General features: G+C 40.7%; 1 protein-coding gene across 6 annotated transcripts in view; it reads right to left on the minus strand.

Annotated features, from left to right (window-relative positions):
• Nucleotides 1-946: 946 nt before the first annotated feature.
• The window catches only part of RBM33 (RNA binding motif protein 33), an 84916-nt gene continuing 64333 nt past the window's right edge, over nt 947-21529 (minus strand). For 2 of the 6 annotated variants that reach the window (XM_054171494.1, XM_054171492.1), the window contains exons 16-19: nt 9702-9905; nt 8104-8292; nt 2713-2801; nt 947-2530 (exon numbers count right to left, since the gene is read on the minus strand). In XM_054171494.1, coding sequence (XP_054027469.1) covers nt 2482-2530; nt 2713-2801; nt 8104-8292; nt 9702-9905 — 531 coding nt within the window. In that variant the 3' untranslated portion in view covers nt 947-2481. Of the gene's footprint in view, nt 2531-2712; nt 2802-8103; nt 8293-9701; nt 9906-18948; nt 19421-20785; nt 20840-21529 lie in introns of those variants that run through there. The other 4 variants (XM_054171493.1, XM_054171495.1, XM_054171497.1 and 1 more) reach the window with 4 other exon arrangements.

Below are 21529 nucleotides of genomic sequence, written 5' to 3' on the forward strand. Positions count from 1 at the left end.
AGACTTGAGATGATTTCATATCTTCATTCCAAACCAACACATTTGTCTCAATTGTGTTTTTTTGGTTGGTTTTTTTTTAAAGTAATAAAAATCCAACTGAATAAGAATTGTTAAAACTTAAGTTGGCTGAACCTCAGCCTCTTTGGGACGGATTCAAAACCCAAAGCAGGAGTGCTTATACAAACTACTTTGACTTTTGAATCAAACCCATATTCTTAGGCTCCAAGAAACCCTCTAACCCCAATAACATTTGTTTCTAACAGGATAGCTGATCAGCTGCAGATGTTCCTACTGCTGAACTCAGCTGCTGGCCTGTCTGGCGGTCGCTTCTAACCCAGATTTCCAGACACGCACTATTATCGCTCCACTCCGGGATGTCTTCTCACCCTTCTCATTAGAGAGAAGCTACTCCCTAACAGTGGGATGAATAACAGTTTAGTGACTTGTTTTAGAGATAAGCATTTATTTCTTATAAGTAAAAGTTACATAACCTGAGGAGACAGTGTAGGGATCCTAAGTGCTCACAGTGTGAGGAGTTAAACAGCATGGGGTAGATCACCTCCAAGAGTCTTCAGTGTTGACTCCTACCAGGCACTTCCTACCTGTGGCTCATTCTGTCCTGGGCTTGGCTCTACCTTGAGGCACTAAGAGCACTTTATGTATAGCAATTTTACTTGACATTATTAAGTGTTATGCACAAAAGGGGAAACTACACAGCTCAGTGTAAAACTCACTTCCATGCAAAAATGCTCATGTTACTGTGTCTCGTTACTAAATGGGCTTAGAATATTCTTTCAGGTTTTTCCCCAGTACAGTATTTGCAAAGTACACCACGTTACTCTGTATTATTTCAGTGAATATAGAGCAATTTTACCTAGAAAACTTTTGACAGTATTTATTACTAAATCATTATCTTCCAGTAATGTCACCAAAGTTCTGTAATTGTAAGAAAGCCAATTAGGTCTTTGTGACTTGGTTAACATTAAATCTTAAAAATAAATAGATAAATAAATCCCCTCCCCGCCAGGATCTCTACGGCACTATGAACTCCCTTAGTTCACCCTTCCATGCTTGGAATGCCTATTTTGGACCCCATTTGCAGCTGGTTCATTACATACCAACAATGTTCTTCCTCAGTCAACTCAGGTAACAAACCTCTAAGGTTTCTCCAACTCCCCCCATTTAAATAGTAGGTGGAGTGCTTAAGGTTATTCCTAAAATAAAGGATGAAGCAGAAGCTTACAGTCCAAAAACTAAGGCAATGTTCATAAAAACTGGAATCCAATATAAAGATGACATTTTAATAAGTTTATTCAGAAATAACTGGGGAAAAAAAAATAAATCCTTCCTTTGGCAACACCATCTAGATGGCTCTAACCAAAAGGAAATGTTATGGATATTACTGTGAATAAGGTATATGATCCTTAATGTCTGCAGGTAATTTTGGGAACTGCCACGTTCACCGGTAGATTCATCACATCCTTACAGTCCTGTATGTATTGGGAACAACACATCAAGCCAAGTCCTTTCAGTTACAGGTTGTTTTTTTTATGGTTCAGCATTAGTTACAAAAGAAATTTCAAAATAAAATAAACTAATCAAAGCATAAGGCAATGGTGAGACACTAGCCCAAAAGAACTATTAGCAATGTGTCACTCTTCCTATGTCATGTTTTTGAAGTGAGCCACCAAATGTTTCTTTTTTCCTTGTACCTGGCAATGTCATTTAAAACAACCTAGTCACAACTCAAGAGTTCACTACCCCATGGTGCTACTGAAGGGCAAAAGCCCTCACTTTTAAAAGCCAAGGGAAAACACAGTAATGTTCTTCCTACACATGGTTTTGTGGAGTAAGTGGCGTTGGAAGGAGAAGATGGAATCTTGTCTTGGAATAGAAAAATGCAAAGACAGACTTATTTACAAAGATTGAAACTACAATTTCCCAGCGTCACCTCCAGAGCTTCTCAGCATACTGCTAGTCAGTAGAAGCAGACCACACTGAATTCTATGCAAGAATTCCTTCTGTACTCTCAGAGATACAAAATAACTAAGGGGTTTTGTTTAGAAAAGTGAGTTTTCAGTCAAATACCTCGCACTGAAGATAAGAGCAACCATTATCAAATATTCTTTGCTATGAAGAGTTTGTAAATCTTTTGATGTAAACGTTCTCTGTCAAGTCACTGTGGCCGCACAGTAGGATCTTGAAGAACAGTGTCTACATGCACTGAAAGCATTTGGAAAAAAAAAAAAGTCTGTAGTTCCATGTGGTTACAACAGAATGTGAACAAACCAAACAGAAATTCCACCTTTGCAGATCCTCTCAAGTTCAGCTCTTCCGGAGGACATCTTCTTGTCTTCCGTAGTTCAACACAGCAATTAAAGCCTACGATGAAAGGTTTCGTAATCCGATGGTTTTGCCACTGTGCCTCACGTAGCTCCTCAAGCACACTCCTGCCAGTGTCAGAGTTCCTCTCAGCAGACTTCACTCAACTATCAGTGCCACGTTTATGTGGGACAGATCTATCATGTGCCTGTTAAAGAGTTAAAAGAAATTTAAACCTGCTGCTCAAACTGATTCTAGGGCTGGAGAACAGACAAGAGGGTCACTAATACAGACATGCTTGATTGGATTAAGAGAACCCATTGCACAGAGGAGACTGACTTTTGAACGGGAGGGAAGGAACTGAGGCGGCAGCAGAGCTTAATTATTTACCTGTGGAATTTCTGTTGAAATGCTAAAGCATGGGCTGGCTCCTTAAATTTTGCTATGGCTTTCCGTTGTTGGGGAAGCATCTGTAAACTCTGCAGAGACAAAAAAAGCCAAAACACCTTTTTACTTTAAGTTCCACTTACAGCCCCTTCATTTTGCACCATCACATCAATTGAAATTTTGCAGCATTTCTTTTGTCAGAAACCTATTTGTTTTTTGTTATTGGTGTCCTGGGAATATAGAGACTTCTGAGACTGCAGTCAGGGACCCAGATGAAGGTGTTAGAGCTGGTGCACTGAGCAGCTGTACCAGCGGGAAAAGCCAGACCGCCACTCATTGAGCAAAGGTGACAGCCCTTCAGTGCAGCCCATACAGATGGCCCAAATCCCTGCAGCCAAACTTCTTCTAAGTGAATTAAGAAACATTCAGTTGGTCAGAGCTGAGCTTTACACACAAGCACTTGGAGTCACTGCAAAACAAAGAGCCTTGAGACAAGCAGCAGGACATCCATGAGTAGGAAGGAAGAGATCGCTTGCAGAAAGCAAACATCTTTGACACCAAAACTCTTGAGGGTACACAGAAAGAAGTTAAAAGGGAGATAATGAAACACCAGGAGATGGAAACTCAGCAGGTAGGAGTGAGATACACATTTCCTGCTTTACTCAAATTTCTTTCATGAAATAACTGGACTACCTGTTAGACCATACACTCAGTTCATTGGTGAGTTTGGGATCAGGAGTGACAGTCCATATGAAGCTGCTAAGAAAAGGTCTATGCAATAAAGTGTAAGCTTTCCTAACCAACATCATCTCCAATCTGCTCTGCAAGAAGTCACATGGCAGCATGGCAGACACTTTCTAAAAAGAAAGACTGGATTCTATTTATTCTTCCTTCCCAAAAAGATATGCAGACCCATTTTTATTATCCTCACAGTCTCCTGACACCTGAAGCAGCCTTCCTGGTAGTGACACTTCCCAGCCATTACCAACAGGCAGTCCTGAACAGAAAGTATTTATTATATTCTCAGCTGCTGCAACTGATCTCTTCCATCCTTCCTGCTTTTCTGCCACTTTTGACTTCCTACTATCTGCCTTTAAAAGTGCTCAGCTTTCCATCTCTGTATGCAAGACAAGATGAGAAGAAAGGACCTTCTTATGTCATTGAGATAGGCATCTGTGGCTCACATACTGCTCTAAAGCTGGGCTGAACTGGACAGGCTTATGGTGGGGCTGCTTCTCTCTTTCCCCATCCTCAAGGACAGAGCAGGGCTGACCATGTCTCCTTGCACAGCTTCTGCAACAGCTGAAAACATTTTTACAGGTAGGAAGACTACACAGGTCAGCCCTGCATGCCCTGTGTGCCATGTCACAGGGAGAAGAGCCTTGCTGATCCGCAGGAGCACTCATCCACACGTGCTTGTCATTTCCACTGAAACGCCTTCAGCGACTGTGAACAGTGTCAGTGCAGAGAACTGCCTTTACCCTAACTGAGCACTAGGTAGCACTGTCACTCCAAGAAAGCAGAGAGCAGCACATCAACACGGCAACTGTTTTTGCCTTCTGGCACCAGGGAAGAAATGACTGTTAGCAGAGCAAAGCTAGCAGCTGTAAAACTACTCAAAACACACCTACGTTTGCAACATTGTCCCCAGCTCTGAGATTCAACAGTGAAGTTTAAAAAAAAGAAAAAGAAAGAAAGGAAAAAATACACACTTGAAAAACTTCACTGTTTAAAAACCAAACCAAACCAAACAAACCCCATCAGACTTACCACCTTAAATCTCCACAAAGCAATACTGAGATTGTTGCACTGATGTTTTACATTTGCAACCATCGGATGCAAGAAAATCTGATTAAGGGTGATGGAACGCTACCCCAGAATGATCACTCAGTAATCAAATTATCTGAAGATACAGCAAGTGATCCCCTCTACCTGCCACCATCCTAAACAATAATAAAAAAAGCTGAGAGGGGCAACAACTAGCAGAACACAAGCCTCTTTAGACAGGATAAACACTAAACCTGGGTAGGAGAGCACCTACAACTACACTGGGCTTTTTGTGACCTTTGCAACTTAGTAGTAACGTTTAGCAGATGGATTTGGAAGGATGTGTACTGCATGCCACTGCTCCAGCAGTCCCCAGGAGGCTCTGGTGGTGTGCTCAGAAATCTTCTGTACTTTCCAACACTTTGGAATGTATAATTTAATTATGCCATGTAATTGTTTCCTATTCAGTACTCAGATTTTACTGCAGGTACATTATTTGTATCTGAATGTTTATCTACTCCAGAAGGAGTCAGACAGCAGACCATATGTGGAAAGGAAACTTTTCCTGCTAATTTAATCATGTTTGAGTTGCAAAATGCAGGTATAACTAAGGGGCTAATCCTAGTGCCCCACAGATTTTTCTCAAGATACTGAACTGAGGATCTTGATGGTGCTCTTTTTTCCACTATGTTAATAACAGGGGAGTTTTAATGAAGCAAGGATGAGAATTAAAGTCTTCAGTGATTAGGCAATAGAGGGTATTTCAAAGCTCAAGTAAGGGAAAAGGTAATTTTCTCCATTTCTAGGGTATGGAAGGGAAAAATGCTGGATTTCCAACTTCAACTGTAAAAGCCTCCATATTCTCTTACACATGGCCCAGCGTGGGCTCAATGATGTTAAAGGTCTTTTCCAACCTTGACGATTCTATGACACAGAAGTATCACCTCAGTGTAAGCTGATGGCAAAGCTAGGAGCACTGAACATCACAAATTGAGGGAAGCTTTCAACATCCCTTCCCAGAGTTTGTGCAAGGTACTTGTATCTTGATTACAATACTGACACGAAAAAGCTAGGAATAAAAATCCAACCCTTTCCTACTCAGAAAAGCAAAGCAGTATCTTCCTCCCCATTCACTCCATTGACACATTACGGAGTTTTTCCAGATGTTAAAATGTTTTTTTCCCTATGTTAAAAAATTTCTGTTGTGCCAGAGAAGATCCTCTTCCTGAGAAAAAAACATGCAGGATAACAACAGTGCAACAAAACTAAGAGCCAAACTACGTATCTGAAAATAGGAGCTGGTGTGGGATCAGCTGCTGCACAGATGCACCAGTACAGAAGGTGCAGATTAAGAGGAGGTCCTGTACCAGGTGGGAACAAGTGGCCACAATCTATTCCTGCCCTCAAAGAGGAGAGAGGTCACTGGGAAGTATTTTACCCTCTTCTCTCAAAGCTATGTGTCAGTGCAGTCATTGCCATGTTCATGTCTTGACTGCAGCAGAAATTGATACAAGAGGCAACATTCAGACATGAGCTGTGATTGCTCATCACTTTGAAGCAAGATTCTTGCTTACCATTACAGGTGTACATCCTACAGTTTGGGAATCTTTACCTTTAACAAAGGACTTGGGTGTTGGATAATCAGGATGTGCTGTTTCAAAGTATTATTGAGGCAGAATAATGGTCCTGATTCAGACAAATCTGATTCTGATTTTAATTTTCATTTACAATTGAAAAGGAAAACAAAAAAAGGGAGCATGAGTTTGACACAGATTTCTGCCCCTCAACATAGTGAAATTCAGTATCTCAGTTCACAGATTGCATCGGGTTGGATGGGACCCTCTCAAAGGTCATCTTGTCTAACCTCCTGGCAGTCAGCATGGACGCCTTCATCTAGATCAGGCCACCCAGGGCCCCATCAAGTCTGATCTTGAATGTCTCCAGGGACAGGGCTTCAACCACATTCCCAGGCAGTCTGTTCCAGTATTTTACCACTCTCATAGTAAAGAACTTCCCCCTTATGTCCAACTTAAATATACCCTGTTCTTGTTTCAAACCACTGCCCCTTGCTACAAGCCCTTCTAAACAGTTCCTCCTCACTGGAGTTCAGTTCACTAAGGAAAGTTTTGCTGAATATAGTCCACAACTAAAGACAGGATAGTCTACATCTTAAACATGGAGGCAGCTACAACTGACTCAACCTTTCCCTCCATACTGTACCTCTTTGAACTCTACCTGAATCAGTTAAAAACCTGGGCACCTTGCTTTATCTCCAAAAAAAGCAGCTAGAATCTCTCTCCTTTCTGTCCTCTCATAATAGTAATCTTCCCAAATCGTTCCTGTTTCAGTTCATCAAGCTGCAACACTTAAATCTTAGAAGAGAGCTCTGCAATACCTAAGATCTCTGCTTTGGTCACGGCCATGACCTCTCCTTGTCTCTCTCACATACTCATGCATGAAACTCCCAAAGCCAAGGCAAGAAGCCTTTCCATTCACTCCTTGCCTTCCTTCTGCACTCCTCACTGTGAGTCACTTAAATGAAATGCATTTTAAAGGAAGAATGGGGAAATAACCTCATGATAGTAAGTCGAGTATGCCTTCATTATCAGAGGCTCCTGACCGCTTTGAGTTGCAGGGGATGTTGTACAACACTGCACAAACACCAGCAAGAACATTAATTTAAAGCCACATGAAAATCAACTCATACACTTCAGGATATTGACCTCTCTAAGAATCTAGCACCATCTACAAAAGTGATTGCTGTGAACAGGGACAACACATTTTCAAACATTTCATTCTCAGTTCTTGTCTTACAAGGCACTTAAAAACTGGGGGGGGTAAAAGTATCAAGGAAAATTTCTCACCTGTATATCTCACTATTCATTGACTGATATTTTCAAATGCACTAACAACACATCAGACAGGGCCTCCTAAGCCCTTCTGTGCTTTGAAAGCCTCCTGTTTTCCTACAGTCAGTTTAACTGATAGATCAGCTCCAGAGGGCAGTTTACAATGAGAAGCTTCACAGTAGATACACTCGTGTGAGTGTCATAACATTGCTCATGGGCCCTTCCTAGAAAGAAGCTTTTAAAAAAAATAAAGGATAGATAAAACCCTTCAAAGGAGACTCTGCTTCATGTGAAAAAATAAATGGTGTTACATGGTACAAAATCTTGACTGGGTAGTGTCCATTAAGTGCTCTTACCTCAGTACCGCAATGGCAGCAAAAGGTAAATGTCAAAAGAAAGGGTGGGTGCAAGTCAGCATTAAAAACAAGGACAGCAACCAAACCCACGTTTGCTTTGATATGATCATTTGGCTTCAACAGCCTCACAGAATAGGTAGGCTTCTATTGTCTAGGAAAATAACAGAGGTAGCACACAACTCCAGAATGAAGGAGACTCCTTTGCAGCAGGAATGTGATAGTTAGCAAAATCCTCCCGTGCCTCCTGTGCCACAATATCATCACATGCTTGTCTTTGCTACCAGGTGTAGGGTAGGTGGGAGGGGGTGCCTTCAGACATAAATTACCAATAAACACACATTGTATTTAGTGTCAGGGAATTAATTGAGCTTTCTGGAATGAAAGCCTTTTGGCACAAAAATGATAAACCGAGGTTGACCTACCTGAATGGGTCCCACTGACATCAGCAGGTTTTTCAGTTGGACATCAGTAGTTGATGAAGAAAGCCCTTCAACTGACACAATACAGGGCTGAGGTTTGCACTCCACCACTCGCAGGTTCTGTTTATTTGGCATCAAGCGTCCTCGGCCCATCTGGCCTGCTACTCCTCTGCCTCTGCCGTGCATAATGACCTGCCAACAACAAAAGTAACAGTATTTTGATTTACTTACCTAGTGCTTCTGCTCACTGCATTTGACAGACAGTAGGGAAGTTGGCGATTCAGTTAAAGACTTGATTAAAGTACGCCTTGATTTAAAACAGCTTGTTGCTGTTTGCCTGTTTGAAAGGCCAATTATTAACATATTCATCCACTGCTCATACAAACCTCTCTTAGAAGCATAGTAAGTTATATATTGTCATGTGTGTTACACTGAGGCTACAAGCCTCAGCTTTAGCACAGATGGACCAAGCAGTGGAGGGTCTCAGATGAAAATATATAACCTAGTTTTCAACACTGATCACATTAGTAGCATGTGTTCAGCTCCCCTATTTTGAGCCTGGCCATAAAAAAAAGTCAACCAGTGATCCCTCTCGTTTTTCTCTTCTTAACCCACAAGACCAGCAATCTGCTTCCAGCACCTCCAGGTCTCTATGGCTACCAATTCTTGGTGTGTTATCAGGATAGAATATTCACATATGCTAAATAACTTTAAACCAACATTTTTTCAAAACTCCTTCTCTGCAAATCTGGTCGGATTCGGCACCACACTATCCCCCAGAGCACGAAATATGTGGATTTAGTTCTTGTAAATTAAAGGTTGAACAGTTGGAGAGAGGAAAAATGACAACAGAAAACAAGAGTAACAAATGTTAAACAGAGTTAACACTCAACACAATTTCTCCACCTCTGCCTGGAAAGCCTAGGAAGGGCAATGATTTTTCACATCCCTCTCGACCAGCAGGGAAACTTTATCCTTAGATCAAGCAGGACGATTAAGGCAAGCATTTCAAACCCAAAACCAAGAAAGAACTTTAAAGCCAAAACATCAGCTGTTTTGAGGGAGCGTGCCAGTTTGCAAATGCAAAGATGGCACACATCAATGCCACCCAAATCCTCTCCCTGCCTCCTCCCAGTGCATAATCAGAGCAAAAATCAAGTTATGAGATCACCAACTGCATTTTGAGCGATATCAACTTTGAGGATCGACCAAAGAGCATCCTGAAACAGTTGCTGTATGCTCCTACATATGCAAGAAACAGCCAGAATGAAAGCTCGAGCATGGCTTCAGAAGAAACTCTTGGTTTTACAGGCAGAAAACACACTGGATACCTTCTCCTACAGTAGCTATCTCAGGGCGCACGCATTTTCCCCAGGGAGCACTGTGCTGGCCAGAAAGTCAGCAGATGAAACAACCTGCAGGCATCTCCAGTCTGTGCTGCTACAAAAATGTCTCTCTAGATTAAAAGCTTTATATGCAATTATGCATCTCCTGGGTCATGCAGCCCTGTGCTAGCAATTGACAAACAGAATGCTAGTTATTAATAGAGCAACACAGCTAGACAGTAAAACTTCTAGCAGCAATATGCATCTAAAAATCACCTTTTTAGGTTGATGGATTCCCTGGATGTTTTTGACTCCTTGAGGAGCTGGTGAATGGGTCTGTGCCTGCTGTTGGTGCTGCTGCTGTTGCATTCCCTTTGTCAATGTGACCTTCCGCACTGGCTGCTGTTTCGGCTCCGGGGGTTGTTGAGACCGCTGGGGCTGGCCCTCTGGGTGAAAAAAGCCAGCATCCTCTCCCCCCTGCTGAAATCAACAACACAACAGGCAGCTCAGTGTCCAGGCACTGCAAACCCTCACCCTGAGCAGTCTCCTGCCACATCCAGCTCGCTCAGCAGACAGCGAACACCCAGTGGTTTGCCTGCTAAAGCAAACCAGCAGCCACAGCAAGCGTGTGCAAGGGGTCAGCCTTGTGCTTCACTAAAATAAATCCCCAGTATCTGAAGAACACTTCTTTTTGTTCAGACTTTATTACATTCACGATGTTCAATAAGAAGCAAGGTGTATTTGCTCCCTTGTCCAAATCATTCTTCCTTCCAGGGTTACCCACAACTATGGTGTGTGCTATTTTTCCATTACTTTAAAAAATAAATAATAAAAGAATAAAGTCATACCCATTGCAGAAAAAAAAAGGAGCAATGGAACTGGGAAGGCTGGCAGAATCAGGCAAACACTCTGCTCATCTTTATAAGTCCAACTGCTATTTACTTTGAAGCACAGACTTACTCTGCCAGCTTTTATACAAGCAGACTCCTTCCTCAGACACTTGGTATTCAGAACAGTTCTTCCCCAAGGTGGGGGTTTTTTTTGGTTTATTTTATAGAACTCTTATTAATAGATATTTATAATCACAAGCACAATGAAACACCACCTGAGTGCCTCTCTCATCCAATATATCTCTTTCCACTACATCTCTCAGTGCACTCAAGCACAGGATAATCATAAGCTGAAAGCATCAAGAGAGAAATTATTCCTTTCACTGCCTCTACCCAAACAGTTCCACAGTCCTACATCAGACAGGTGACTCCTGAATTTGTATCCTGCTGTTCAGATCAGAATAATCACTGAAAAACATCCCATGGAGCAAGGGATAGTAGAGTCTGACAAAAGGTCATGTTCTTTTGCCTCTATAAAGCAGATCATATTATTGCATGGCTTCGACAGCAGTACCTCTACCTTGGGTGGACTCCCACTTTCGATCTCAAATACTAGTGAACATTACATTTGCAGGAGAAAGGCTTTGTATAAATCCCTAACCACCCTCAGGTAACCCTGCAAAAGCACTCAAAGAAGGCATGTCTGAAGGGGAACAAAAAAATAAATGGTGAAAGCATCTTCACTTATATTTTCCCCCCCTTTTCCTTAAATATTCACAAGTCAAACCAGAAAGTTTGATATTCACTGGCATGTCACTTTCAGATAGACAAAACACAAGGCTGCAGAAGGAACAGTTTATGGTCTAAGAGTGAATTATCTTGACTGAGAAGATAAATCATTATCTCACTACCAGGATTAAATAAAAGCAAAACAAACTGAGTCCTACTGAGCCCTGGCTACTAAGTCTCTTTGCTATCACCTAAGAGAAATAGGCCGGTACAGGTGGTATGTAGGACAGTCTCAGGTTTCAGGTTCACTAGTTCACAATTTGCATCCCTAAATCAAATCCTCTATTATCAAGTGTATTCAGGCAACAACTTCTCAGGAACTCAGCTATTTAAATTCCAAACAAATGAGCTTTGTCACCACCACCACTTCAAAAGCACAGTTTGTCATAGGGAAAATCTTGGAAGCCCTTCTTGCTTAAAGGGTTTCGCACGCAGTGTCCAAAGCCAGAAAGTAATAGAAACTGCAACAGTTTTTCCCACTTCTAATCACCTAATTTTTTTTGTCTGCTAAACTGAATGGCTCTGTGGCTTCACAGAATTTTTTTTATATATAAACCTTTAAGAGCAGTAACTGGTGAGAAATTAAAGCTTCCCCCTTCAGAGTCTCTCTTCAATTACTGCTCAAAAATACGAAAGCTCACCCCCTCTCAAAAAATCCAAATATATGTATGCAAACAAATCCTTACCAGGAAACCAGCATTAAATTCTCCCTATTTTAGTATTAGTTCCAGTACCAGCATCTCCACATGCCCTATGCCTTGATCAGATAATTTATTTTATTCCACCCTACAGCAGCTGGAAGATGATGAAACTGAAACTAGCACAAAAATTCTAGGAGGAATATAAACACAATAGTTGGAAATTAAAATCTCATCTCTGCTAACTGCCTGCTGTGAAAAAAACAACCATAAATATTTGCCACCACTTCTTTCCAAACCAAAGAAGCAATCCCAGCACACAGGAAGAGCATCTGAGTGAAGCCCTCAGGTACAAAACACATCAAATATGCTCATTACCGAAAGTTCAAAAGCAAACAATCACTTCTCATAAAAGGCAAGGATGGCCAACAGTCACCCAGTATTTAACTACCAAACCCAATTATCACCAAATAAAACTGTGTAAGCGAAACACACAACTATAACAGAGTCAAAAGCACAAGCACACAGCACTGGTTCACACTGATGAAAACTTCAATGGAGTTTGTTTCCTGAGCGGGCTCAAATACCTCCTTTGGGCTTCACTACTAGCTCCTGCCAAGGTCTGAAAAGGTACAACCATCTCTAGGAGTCAAAATGAAATATCATTTTATAAATAACAAAACCCACCAACATGGTTTAAAGTCCTCAGTGTAAGAAAAGGGGATGTAGCAAGGGATGCTTCTTCCTGCAACAAGAAACTGGCGCAAAACCTGCTGCTCTGAGCATCTACTTGGAAAGGGGAAGCAGTGCAGCACCACTTCTAAAGAGAGGTCTGTGAGCAAGATGCTCCTAGAAAGCCAGCAATACCTTATTTCCTGTTACAGGTAGCCCTGCCCTCAACCAACAACAAAAACCAGGTATTTTCTTAGAAAAATGAGAACCAACTGTGACTCTTAGGTCACCCTGTGCCTAGCAAGAAAAACAATAAGCCTCAGATAAAGTCTAGCACTAATTCCTTTTTCACTGGTTGAAGACATGACAGTGCAACAAGCAGTGCTGTCCAAGCCAAAGTGAAGAACATACATAGTAGCATTTAGTGGCAAATCAGACTCACCACCACCATCATCCCTTATGCTTCTATGCAAGATAACTAGTGGCTTCTGCAGGCACGTCAATGATAAACAAAGTCAAGCAACTCACCCAAAAAGAGCTTTTGACATCTAGACTTAAAGCCATAAAACCTCAGAACATTACTTACGAGGTCACACGCTCATGAGAACATTAACGTTTCGGAAGACAGAATGTAGGATTGTAAAGATGACTCTACTCTCCTGTACACATCTTGACTCCTGATTTTCACTCATGAGTGTGGGATAACTTACCATGGGACAGGTTGGATGCTGCCTGGCATTTGTTAGCTCGAGCTCAATCACTTGCAGTCAGTGCATTTGCTACCAGCAATCCCCAAACCGTTGCACCTGCCACTTTTAGTAAGTTACAACTCATTTATTGTTTCAACTTTCTGAACCTGTGTCAATGCAAGACCTCATTGGAGCACTGGGAAAGAGGCAAAGATTTGTTTCCTCAAACAGTCCCAGTAAGAGTCCTGGGGCTCTGAGACAGGCAAACATCACAACCTTAACCATAACATGACAGTGAAGGACACAATAAGCTGGCACCCAGAAGGCAAATCAAAGCACACAGGAAAGCTACAGATAAATGATGCTGTGTTGCAGAAGCTACCCAAAATGACATCTAAATCACAGAAACTAAATTGCCAGCATCTCCTCTACTTCAGATGTCTCACTTCTGGCTCACTTCAAATCAACTTTTGCTTTTCCTAAAGACAACTTCTGTATTGCTATTTATCCCTTGCCTTATAATCACTGCCCTGCCCATATTTAAACACGCAGCAACAGAAGGAGATACTAAAAATTTAAGTCATGTCAAAATAAATTTTTATCCTTTTTTTTTCCATGGAATTTTTAAGATATACAGGACAATACAAAGTTTTTTTGAAATCATTATGGCTTGCCTCATACAACCTGGTACACAAAGTGTGAAACTAGGTAGAATACTTCACAGTCCATCACAAAGACCTCAGATCGATTGATAAAAGCTGATTTTATACTGCAAATTTCCATGTCCTCTGCAGAAAAGTGAATTTCTTTTCTTTTTCTGCAAACCAATATTGCCTACTGCTTAATTTCTGTGTTACAAATCATTCTGAGCTTCAAACTCCCAACTTCTTAAGTTTTATAAAAGGTCTACCGTCCTAACCTACAGCCAGGAAAGAGTTCTCTTGAACAGAGACCTTGATAAGCCACAAAGTTCCACTTAAATATTACAAAACACTTCTTTACTTTGATGGTGATGGAGCACCATAAGAGGCTGCCCAAAGAGGTTGTGGATTCTCCTCTAGAGACTTTCAAAACCCACCTGGATTCATTTCTTTGCAGCCTGATCTAGGTGAACCTGCTTTAGAGGGTGTGTGTGTGTGCGGGGTGTTGGACTACATAATCTCTAGAGGTATCTTCCAACTTGTACTATTCTACAAGTCTGTGAATGAAACTCTGCCATTATTAGGTTGATTTTGAAGCAGTGAAAATGCTTTTAAGAAGCAGGAGGTCCATTCAGGGGAAAGCATGAAAATTATCTTTCTAATTGCAAGTACTACAAGACTTAGCGGTGCCAAAACAACAAGTTCAAGTATTGCATGTTATTCAACAAAACTCAAGAGGATTTGATCTACATGGTGAATGGTCTCCAAATTACACTGTGGAAGAGGTAGCACAGTTTGATCTGAACCTGGACTAGTAAAGAGGAATTACAGCATTCAATGGCCATGAATTTTAGAACTGATTCCCTGATACTTATCAAGGCAGGTTTTCAATAGTGAGACTCCCTCACTATACACACACACACATATATATGTATGTAGTCACCACCGTGTTTTGTGAAACTTAAGGATCATTCTGTCAAATAGAAGATTACAGATTCCAAAAGCAGAATTTTATGAGGGACTGCTTCAATTTAGCAAGCTGAAGCTCTCTACTCTATCATAATCATTATGACAGTTCCACAATGAAGATGAAGTTTATTTGCCACCAACATTAACAGGACAAATTTATTTATAACAAATGCGTTAAAATGTCCTGATAAAAATGCCTATTGATACTGTCAGAGCTGCTTGCAATTTGACAGATCAAATCTTATTTTCATTCTTAAACCCCATGAAGGAATGGTATCACCAACTTGCATTCTGTAGTGAGCAAATTGATTAATCCCCCTCTATAGAAATCTCAACTCTTGATTACACCTATCAGACGTTAAGCAGCATTATTCTAGAGTGACAACACTTGACAAATTCCCAAACCATTTTTCTCAGCCTTTGTGGCCCTGCTAGCTTGTATTAACCCTGATGAAAAATTAATTTTCCTTATCTTCTGCTAAACCCCAAAATCCAAATCCGCCAAACTGGCAACTCTTTCTGTAAAGGTATTATGAAAACCTCTAAAAGATTAATTGCATGTCTTCAGGTGACATTAAATTAATTTCTGTACTCGTGACAGACATTTGATACTCCGTACTGAGAGGACAGATAACATTGTCAGGATACACAGAAGGACAGTGGTGCAGTGTCCCAGGGCAGCCTCTTATGAATTCTCCTTTCGATAAGGCCATACTTCACTGTCATTGGCACTGTTAGTGATCTTGCAGCCCACAGACCTCGCTGCACAGGTTTCTATTAACGACGACAATGCTGTGTCTATCCATGTAATCTTTATAAAGCTAATTCAAAATCACCCACTAGTAAAGGGATGCACACGCCGGATAAAGCACTTAAAAGAAATGAACTCTGCTTGATTTGTGTAAAAATAACCCAGAGAAGCAAAATGTTTTCAACTTTTCTTAGACGTGACATAACTCAAATGCTCTGCAGCGTGATCAAGGCTTAAATCTTGCAAGGAAATCTCAGACCATGAATGTCTGGTAATTTCTTTCCTTTAAGAAAAGAGAAACCATTCATCTGTTACCAGTGTTAAAGTCAGTATTTTTAGAAACAAGTACCCTGTACAGTAGCACAGTAGACAGGGGGACAACCCCTCATCCTTTATGTTATTAAATGAATCGTCACTTCAAGGACAAAGGTAAGTTACTATTCCATTCACTACATGTTTTAATATGTAAACTTGTATTTTGCTGATACTGACATTGACTACAGTAAAAAAGACAAACACAGCCAACTGCCATCCCCATGTAAAAAGAGATAAAACCAGGAAAGCAAAAACCATGTAGACCGTCATCCAACATATACAAATATTTCCTCACTGTAATTATCAGAAACATACTGAAGTAAAAACCTTAATCAGCTATTTCTCTCCAACTGGTGCTCCAAATGCTTTACCAGTTCCATAAAGCAAATTGACAGACAGAGGATCTTGCAATAGGAAGCCTAATTGCTTGCCAAATACCCCACAACCACGTGACATAACCAAGCACTATTTCTGAATCTCTCAAATGCCTTAAAGAACCTTTCTTGAAAGGCCTTCTAAAATGTTGGGGTTTTTTTAACTTTTTATTCTCTTTTTTTGATTCAAGAATGGCAGTACTTGAAACTCTTGCTCTCCAGCCAGGCTAGAATCCACTACTCTATCAACAGACAACTCTTCATTGACAATTGGTTTAGAATATTAATGGTCTCGTTTTGATTTGATTTGAAGTACACATAGAAATAAGATGGTGGAATAATCAATTTCCCCATTCACACCAGAAAAAAGATACTTCTGATGCTGGCCAGTGAATTATGGATTGTTTTTCCACAGCCTAAAACTTTTGTATGGGGTAATCTTAAATCAAGGAAGAGCACCCAGACTAAGTAATAAATCAAATGCAGAAGTATTTCCCTTCCCCTGTAAAAAACACACAGCTAAGCTGCTTCAATGAGCCATAATGTGATGACTATCTTCTGTGCCTAATGGTGTATGAAAAGTCAGAACACCAAGATGAAAATACCTGGCAGAAAAAGCAGTTAATTCCATTTAATCCCATGTACTAACAGAATTCTTACCGCAAGTACCTCCTCATCCACCTGAGAGGAGAACTAAGGCATGAAGAAAGACTGGCCAAAAAGATGTTAGAGAATCCTGGCCTTACCCATGCTACATACTGATGCTTCATCAAGACTGACAGAAACACAGCTGATACTGAATCATAACTACATTGTTTTTCTAGTACAACCATCCACCAGTTCACTATAGGAAAAAAACAAGTTCTGTGTCAAAGCTATAGCAAAATCAAAGTTCTGACTGGATGTGTATAGTGCTCTCAGAAGTACCTTCATTTTTATGTTAACTGTCTGCAAAGTATGCAATGTAGATGACAAGAAAAACATTTTTCAGCAGTCTGCTGCTTGCCTTCTGGGTTGCCAGTCTGAGATATTTCTTGTTTAGGGAATTTAAAAGACTAGACACAGTGAAATCACCAAGAGAAAAGGCTTATCCTGGTAAAGAACCCCAGCAATTCCAAAGTTCCAACGGCCCAAAGCCCTAACGGAGAACTTCTCAACCAAATACCAGCTATGGCAATAAAGCCAGTCTATCAAAAACCAGTACAACTGGAGCTTCCCTTCTCATGTCTGGTTCCTCTATTTCATGTTCTTTGAAGCTTATAACTAATGACAAGTTGAATCCCTTTGGCGTGCTGCCTTACACATCTTGTATAACCTTGCCATGGCCAACCCATATTACCTCCCTCCTGAACCATTTACAGTGTCAGGGTTCTTCCAACTCAGAGCCAACACCTCTACTAAAGGTCTGTTCCAAGTGGTCAAACCTGAAATGCCATTTAACAAAGGTATTCCTGACTTCTCAAAATATTAAGTTGGGCAAATCTGCATGTTTCCCCCTCCAAGGTAAGCAACTGCATTCAATTAATCTTCCTTTGAAAACTGGCCCTTGCTCTCTGCAATGCAGCTTAAGGGTATTACAATTCCTTTCAATCATTTCCTATCAAGGAAACTGAGCTACTAGATGCTCTGTAACACTGACATCATAGCAATAAGAATTTTGCCCTGTAACACTTAGGATGGCCGAAAAACTCTCCTCTGAGATTTAACAAGAGCAACAAGCAATACTTGCTCCCAGGGTGTTCAGGAGGAAGCAGCACTCTTCTTCAACACACAATTTAAAAGTCTCCTGAGGAAAAGGAGAAACCTGTTCTGCAGCCTACAGTAAGAAATACTTTATTGCACTTTAGTTCCAAGTTATCTGCAGTAAAGTCAAATCCAGTGTAGGTAGACATCTCTTCCCTCTTTGGAGGATTTTATTACACACCCATACAAAGCATTATCTACATCTGGTTTAGCTGCCACCCCAAGTCCCCCTAGTAGCTAAGTGTGTCCATGATTGCCCTTACACATAATGTTCCACATATGCCCCACACAGGGCAGCACAGCCCATCACACTATCCGCAAGCCATGAAATATTCTGCCTCTGCAGGGACCATCCTCAGTGGAGGTCTAGGGGGACAAGCTTTAGTGCTTGGTTTCAAATGTGTCATGAAAATGCTATGCCTTTTTCATAACCAGATTGCTGCAGGGCTCCCTGACTTCCTTTTTTTTTTGTTTGGGTTGTGGGGTTTTTGGTTTTGTTTTGGGGTTGGTTGGTTTGTTTGTTTTTTGGTTGGTTGGGTCAGTGGGTATTTTTGTTTGGGTTGGCTTTGTTTTTCCACAGAGTAGTTGGAAGGCATGAGGGAGAAGGAAGTGTTTGAGGGTTTTTTTTTGAGGTAGAACGAGGATATTAATGCCCATTTGTGAAATATTCCAGAGTGAAATCTTGCAGGTTGTGGCAGGCACAGTCCATTTTCAACCTCACTTGTATTAGTACTGATCCAAAGGTTTTGTCTATTTTGACACTGAGTGACAAACCAGGGTATCTGGGCATTCAGATAGCATGGTTTCTGCAGCTCTTTCAGTCCACTGCTGATAGAACACAGACATTATCCATGGCTCCTTCAAGTAGTGGGATAAAAATAAACCACAACATCCTTCTGCTTCTCAAAGAGTAATAGGACCCACATATGGCAAGAGCTCCTGTTCTGTTTCTCACACCTGGTAGTACTGCAGAGATGGGTAAAGGGATCCCTCAAGAACTTGTCATGCAAATGCCAAAAGTCTCAGTGTTTGTAATTCCTGACATACTTAGATGAAAGGCGCAATAGAGCTTTCAAGTAAAATATTTTTAATTAAACTTGAACATACACATGCAAGTAGAAACAAGTACAAACATTAAGCAAAGGTGGTTGATAGTTACATTATCAAACAATAATCATCTCAGTCAGTATCTTTTTCCACATTTAGAACTCCACATTCAGCTCTTACACTTCTCAGTTACTCTAGATACGAATAAAGTTGTCTATCTTGATTCCCATTCTTTTTCTTTTTACAATCCAAGGACATGCTTTTGTGACAGGCTTTTCCAACAAAAGAATTTGCCAAATCTTCCTTCAAGATTTTCAGATGAAGCTCCATCTCAGGTTTTCAGGCATTACGATCACTAATAAGATACCGCTTCTAATCCAACAGGGAACACTGAGGTTTGTATGTATTTATGAAAAAGGCTCATTGTGCAGCTTTACACAGAGACAAAGATTGGTGTGTTCTTGGAGCAGCATAAGAAACAGCATTTTCAGGCCTCTGGGACAGACACACATCTCTTTGAGCATGGCAGGCCATTTTCTGGTTAGAGAGAAATCACCCAACAACAATATAAGATGATTAAATGATACAGAGATTAAGATACCATCATTTCCCACCGAACCGCCAACGAAATTAAAAACCATGGTCAGCACATTCCATATGATCTTAAGGTATTTAAGGTTGTAGCTAATACAGACCTATTCTTACAGGACTATAGAGACTTCTAATATATTGGCTCAAGGAATTCAAATACACACGGTACTAGAACTATTTATCAACAGACTGATCACAGAGAGCCCAAAGACGACCACCACAAACAGCCAAGGTGTTAGAAAACACGCCTCATCAAGAGGGAGTGAAGGACATTAGTTCTCAGAAACAGTAAGGAGATCTATAGAGAGAGAGACAGCCACAGAGAGGGATATAAATTCTTTCCCATCTCTCTTGAAATATAATACAAATAGTCATGGATGCCAAAGTACAGCAAGAAAATGTGGCTTAGTCACTAAGAAGATTCTCCTAAAGATACACATTAGAGAGCGGAATAGATGGCCAAGTCCAATAATGAGATCTCAAACGGGTTGCACAAATCTCTGGGGAATGCTACAGAGTTCATCCTCCCTTCATGAGAGAATTAATTATTTCTATGGTCCTTTCATCCTTATTTATTAATCATTCTATGATCACATTTTTAAGTGATTTATTAGGGTGTTTCTTCCCAACAAATACTCTACAATCTTAAGAGTTATCTTGAGGACTGACTTCAGGCTCCTCACCAAGCCAGGCAAATCTCAGATGTTTTCCTCAGTGAAACATACCGGTTTGTCTGCTGAGTATTTATACTAAGCTCCTGTATCTGGGAAGGACAGCTCTGAATACATGCTATACAAACCATAGAGTACACTGGATCCATCAAATATACTTGGGCCTCCACATAACTCCTCTCTCCTCCCCCTCAATAAAAAAAAAGGCAAACGCTAAACACTGCCTTATTTACCAGCAACATAACATTTAAGAGTAATTAAAGTGGAGAAGTAGTCACTGTACTGCCATTCCTGCATAAATTACAGGAGTATGAGAAACAGGATGGGCACATCAGTACTGGGAGGGGAGGAGAAGGTAGGCGATGAGATTTGTTTCACAAAAAAAAATTAACAGACAAAAGTCATGAATGGCAATACCTAACATGCTTCATCTTGATATGCAGACTTAAGTCTGACATGCAGAAAATGCTGCATCTTTTCCTACCTCCCTTTTAAGAAGCCACCTTATGCATCAGTTAAAGTAGAGAAATTAAAATGTTTCTTAGAATTAGCAATTTTTACAATTCCATACAAAAAGAGGAAAAAAAGGAAAATGCTCTCAAGAGCAGATATAGAGGAAAGAGATGAAAGGCTATTTTACCTTCTTAAGTAACAAGGGGTACTTCTAGCTTGAGGTCAGAGATCTTCAGTAGTACTGCAGTACCCAGCAACAAAACAAACATAGTTAGAAGCTTAGACTGGGAAAGATGTTGCCCTCATGAGAAGAAACCATTCTCTTCCAACAGTATTTGTACACCACAAATCTCTCCAATGCAGAAAGGTCATCTCCTCAACTGTTAAACAAAACCCCATCAACCACACAACATCATTTAATCCTGGTTCTACAGATGCTCCTACTTAACTTGTTACAGTCTTTTGTTATCAGGTCTTGGTTTAGTTCCATTTGGTCCAGACAGTTAAAATGAGTCCGGCCTCAATCAGATTCTTAACTATCTCCTGTCATGCCGCACCACAGCAGGCAGGCTGAATGGGACCTTCCAAGGCTTTACCAACAAAAATTAAGAGTATTGTGCGTCATCACAGGGCATCTCACTCATACATGGGTATTCAAAACATCTCTGCACAGAAGAGCAATAGAAAGGAAAATAGCCACAAGTGACTAGACTTGAGAAGCACAGCAGGGCTGCTTACCTGCATATACATAAGACATACAAGCCATCCCTTTTGGCCAAAGGCAAACTATTAGAGGAAGCACTGCCACGTGCTAAGGAGAACAGCTAGGAAAAATGAGATGGCTTTTCCTTTAGCACTGAGGCAAAGGTTGTGAAATTAAAGCACATGGCAAGATTAACACTAGAAGTGGAAACTAAACGTTATCTGTCAT

The sequence above is a fragment of the Dryobates pubescens genome, chromosome 21, assembly GCF_014839835.1.
Source record: "Dryobates pubescens isolate bDryPub1 chromosome 21, bDryPub1.pri, whole genome shotgun sequence".
Taxonomy (NCBI): Eukaryota; Metazoa; Chordata; class Aves; order Piciformes; family Picidae; genus Dryobates; species Dryobates pubescens.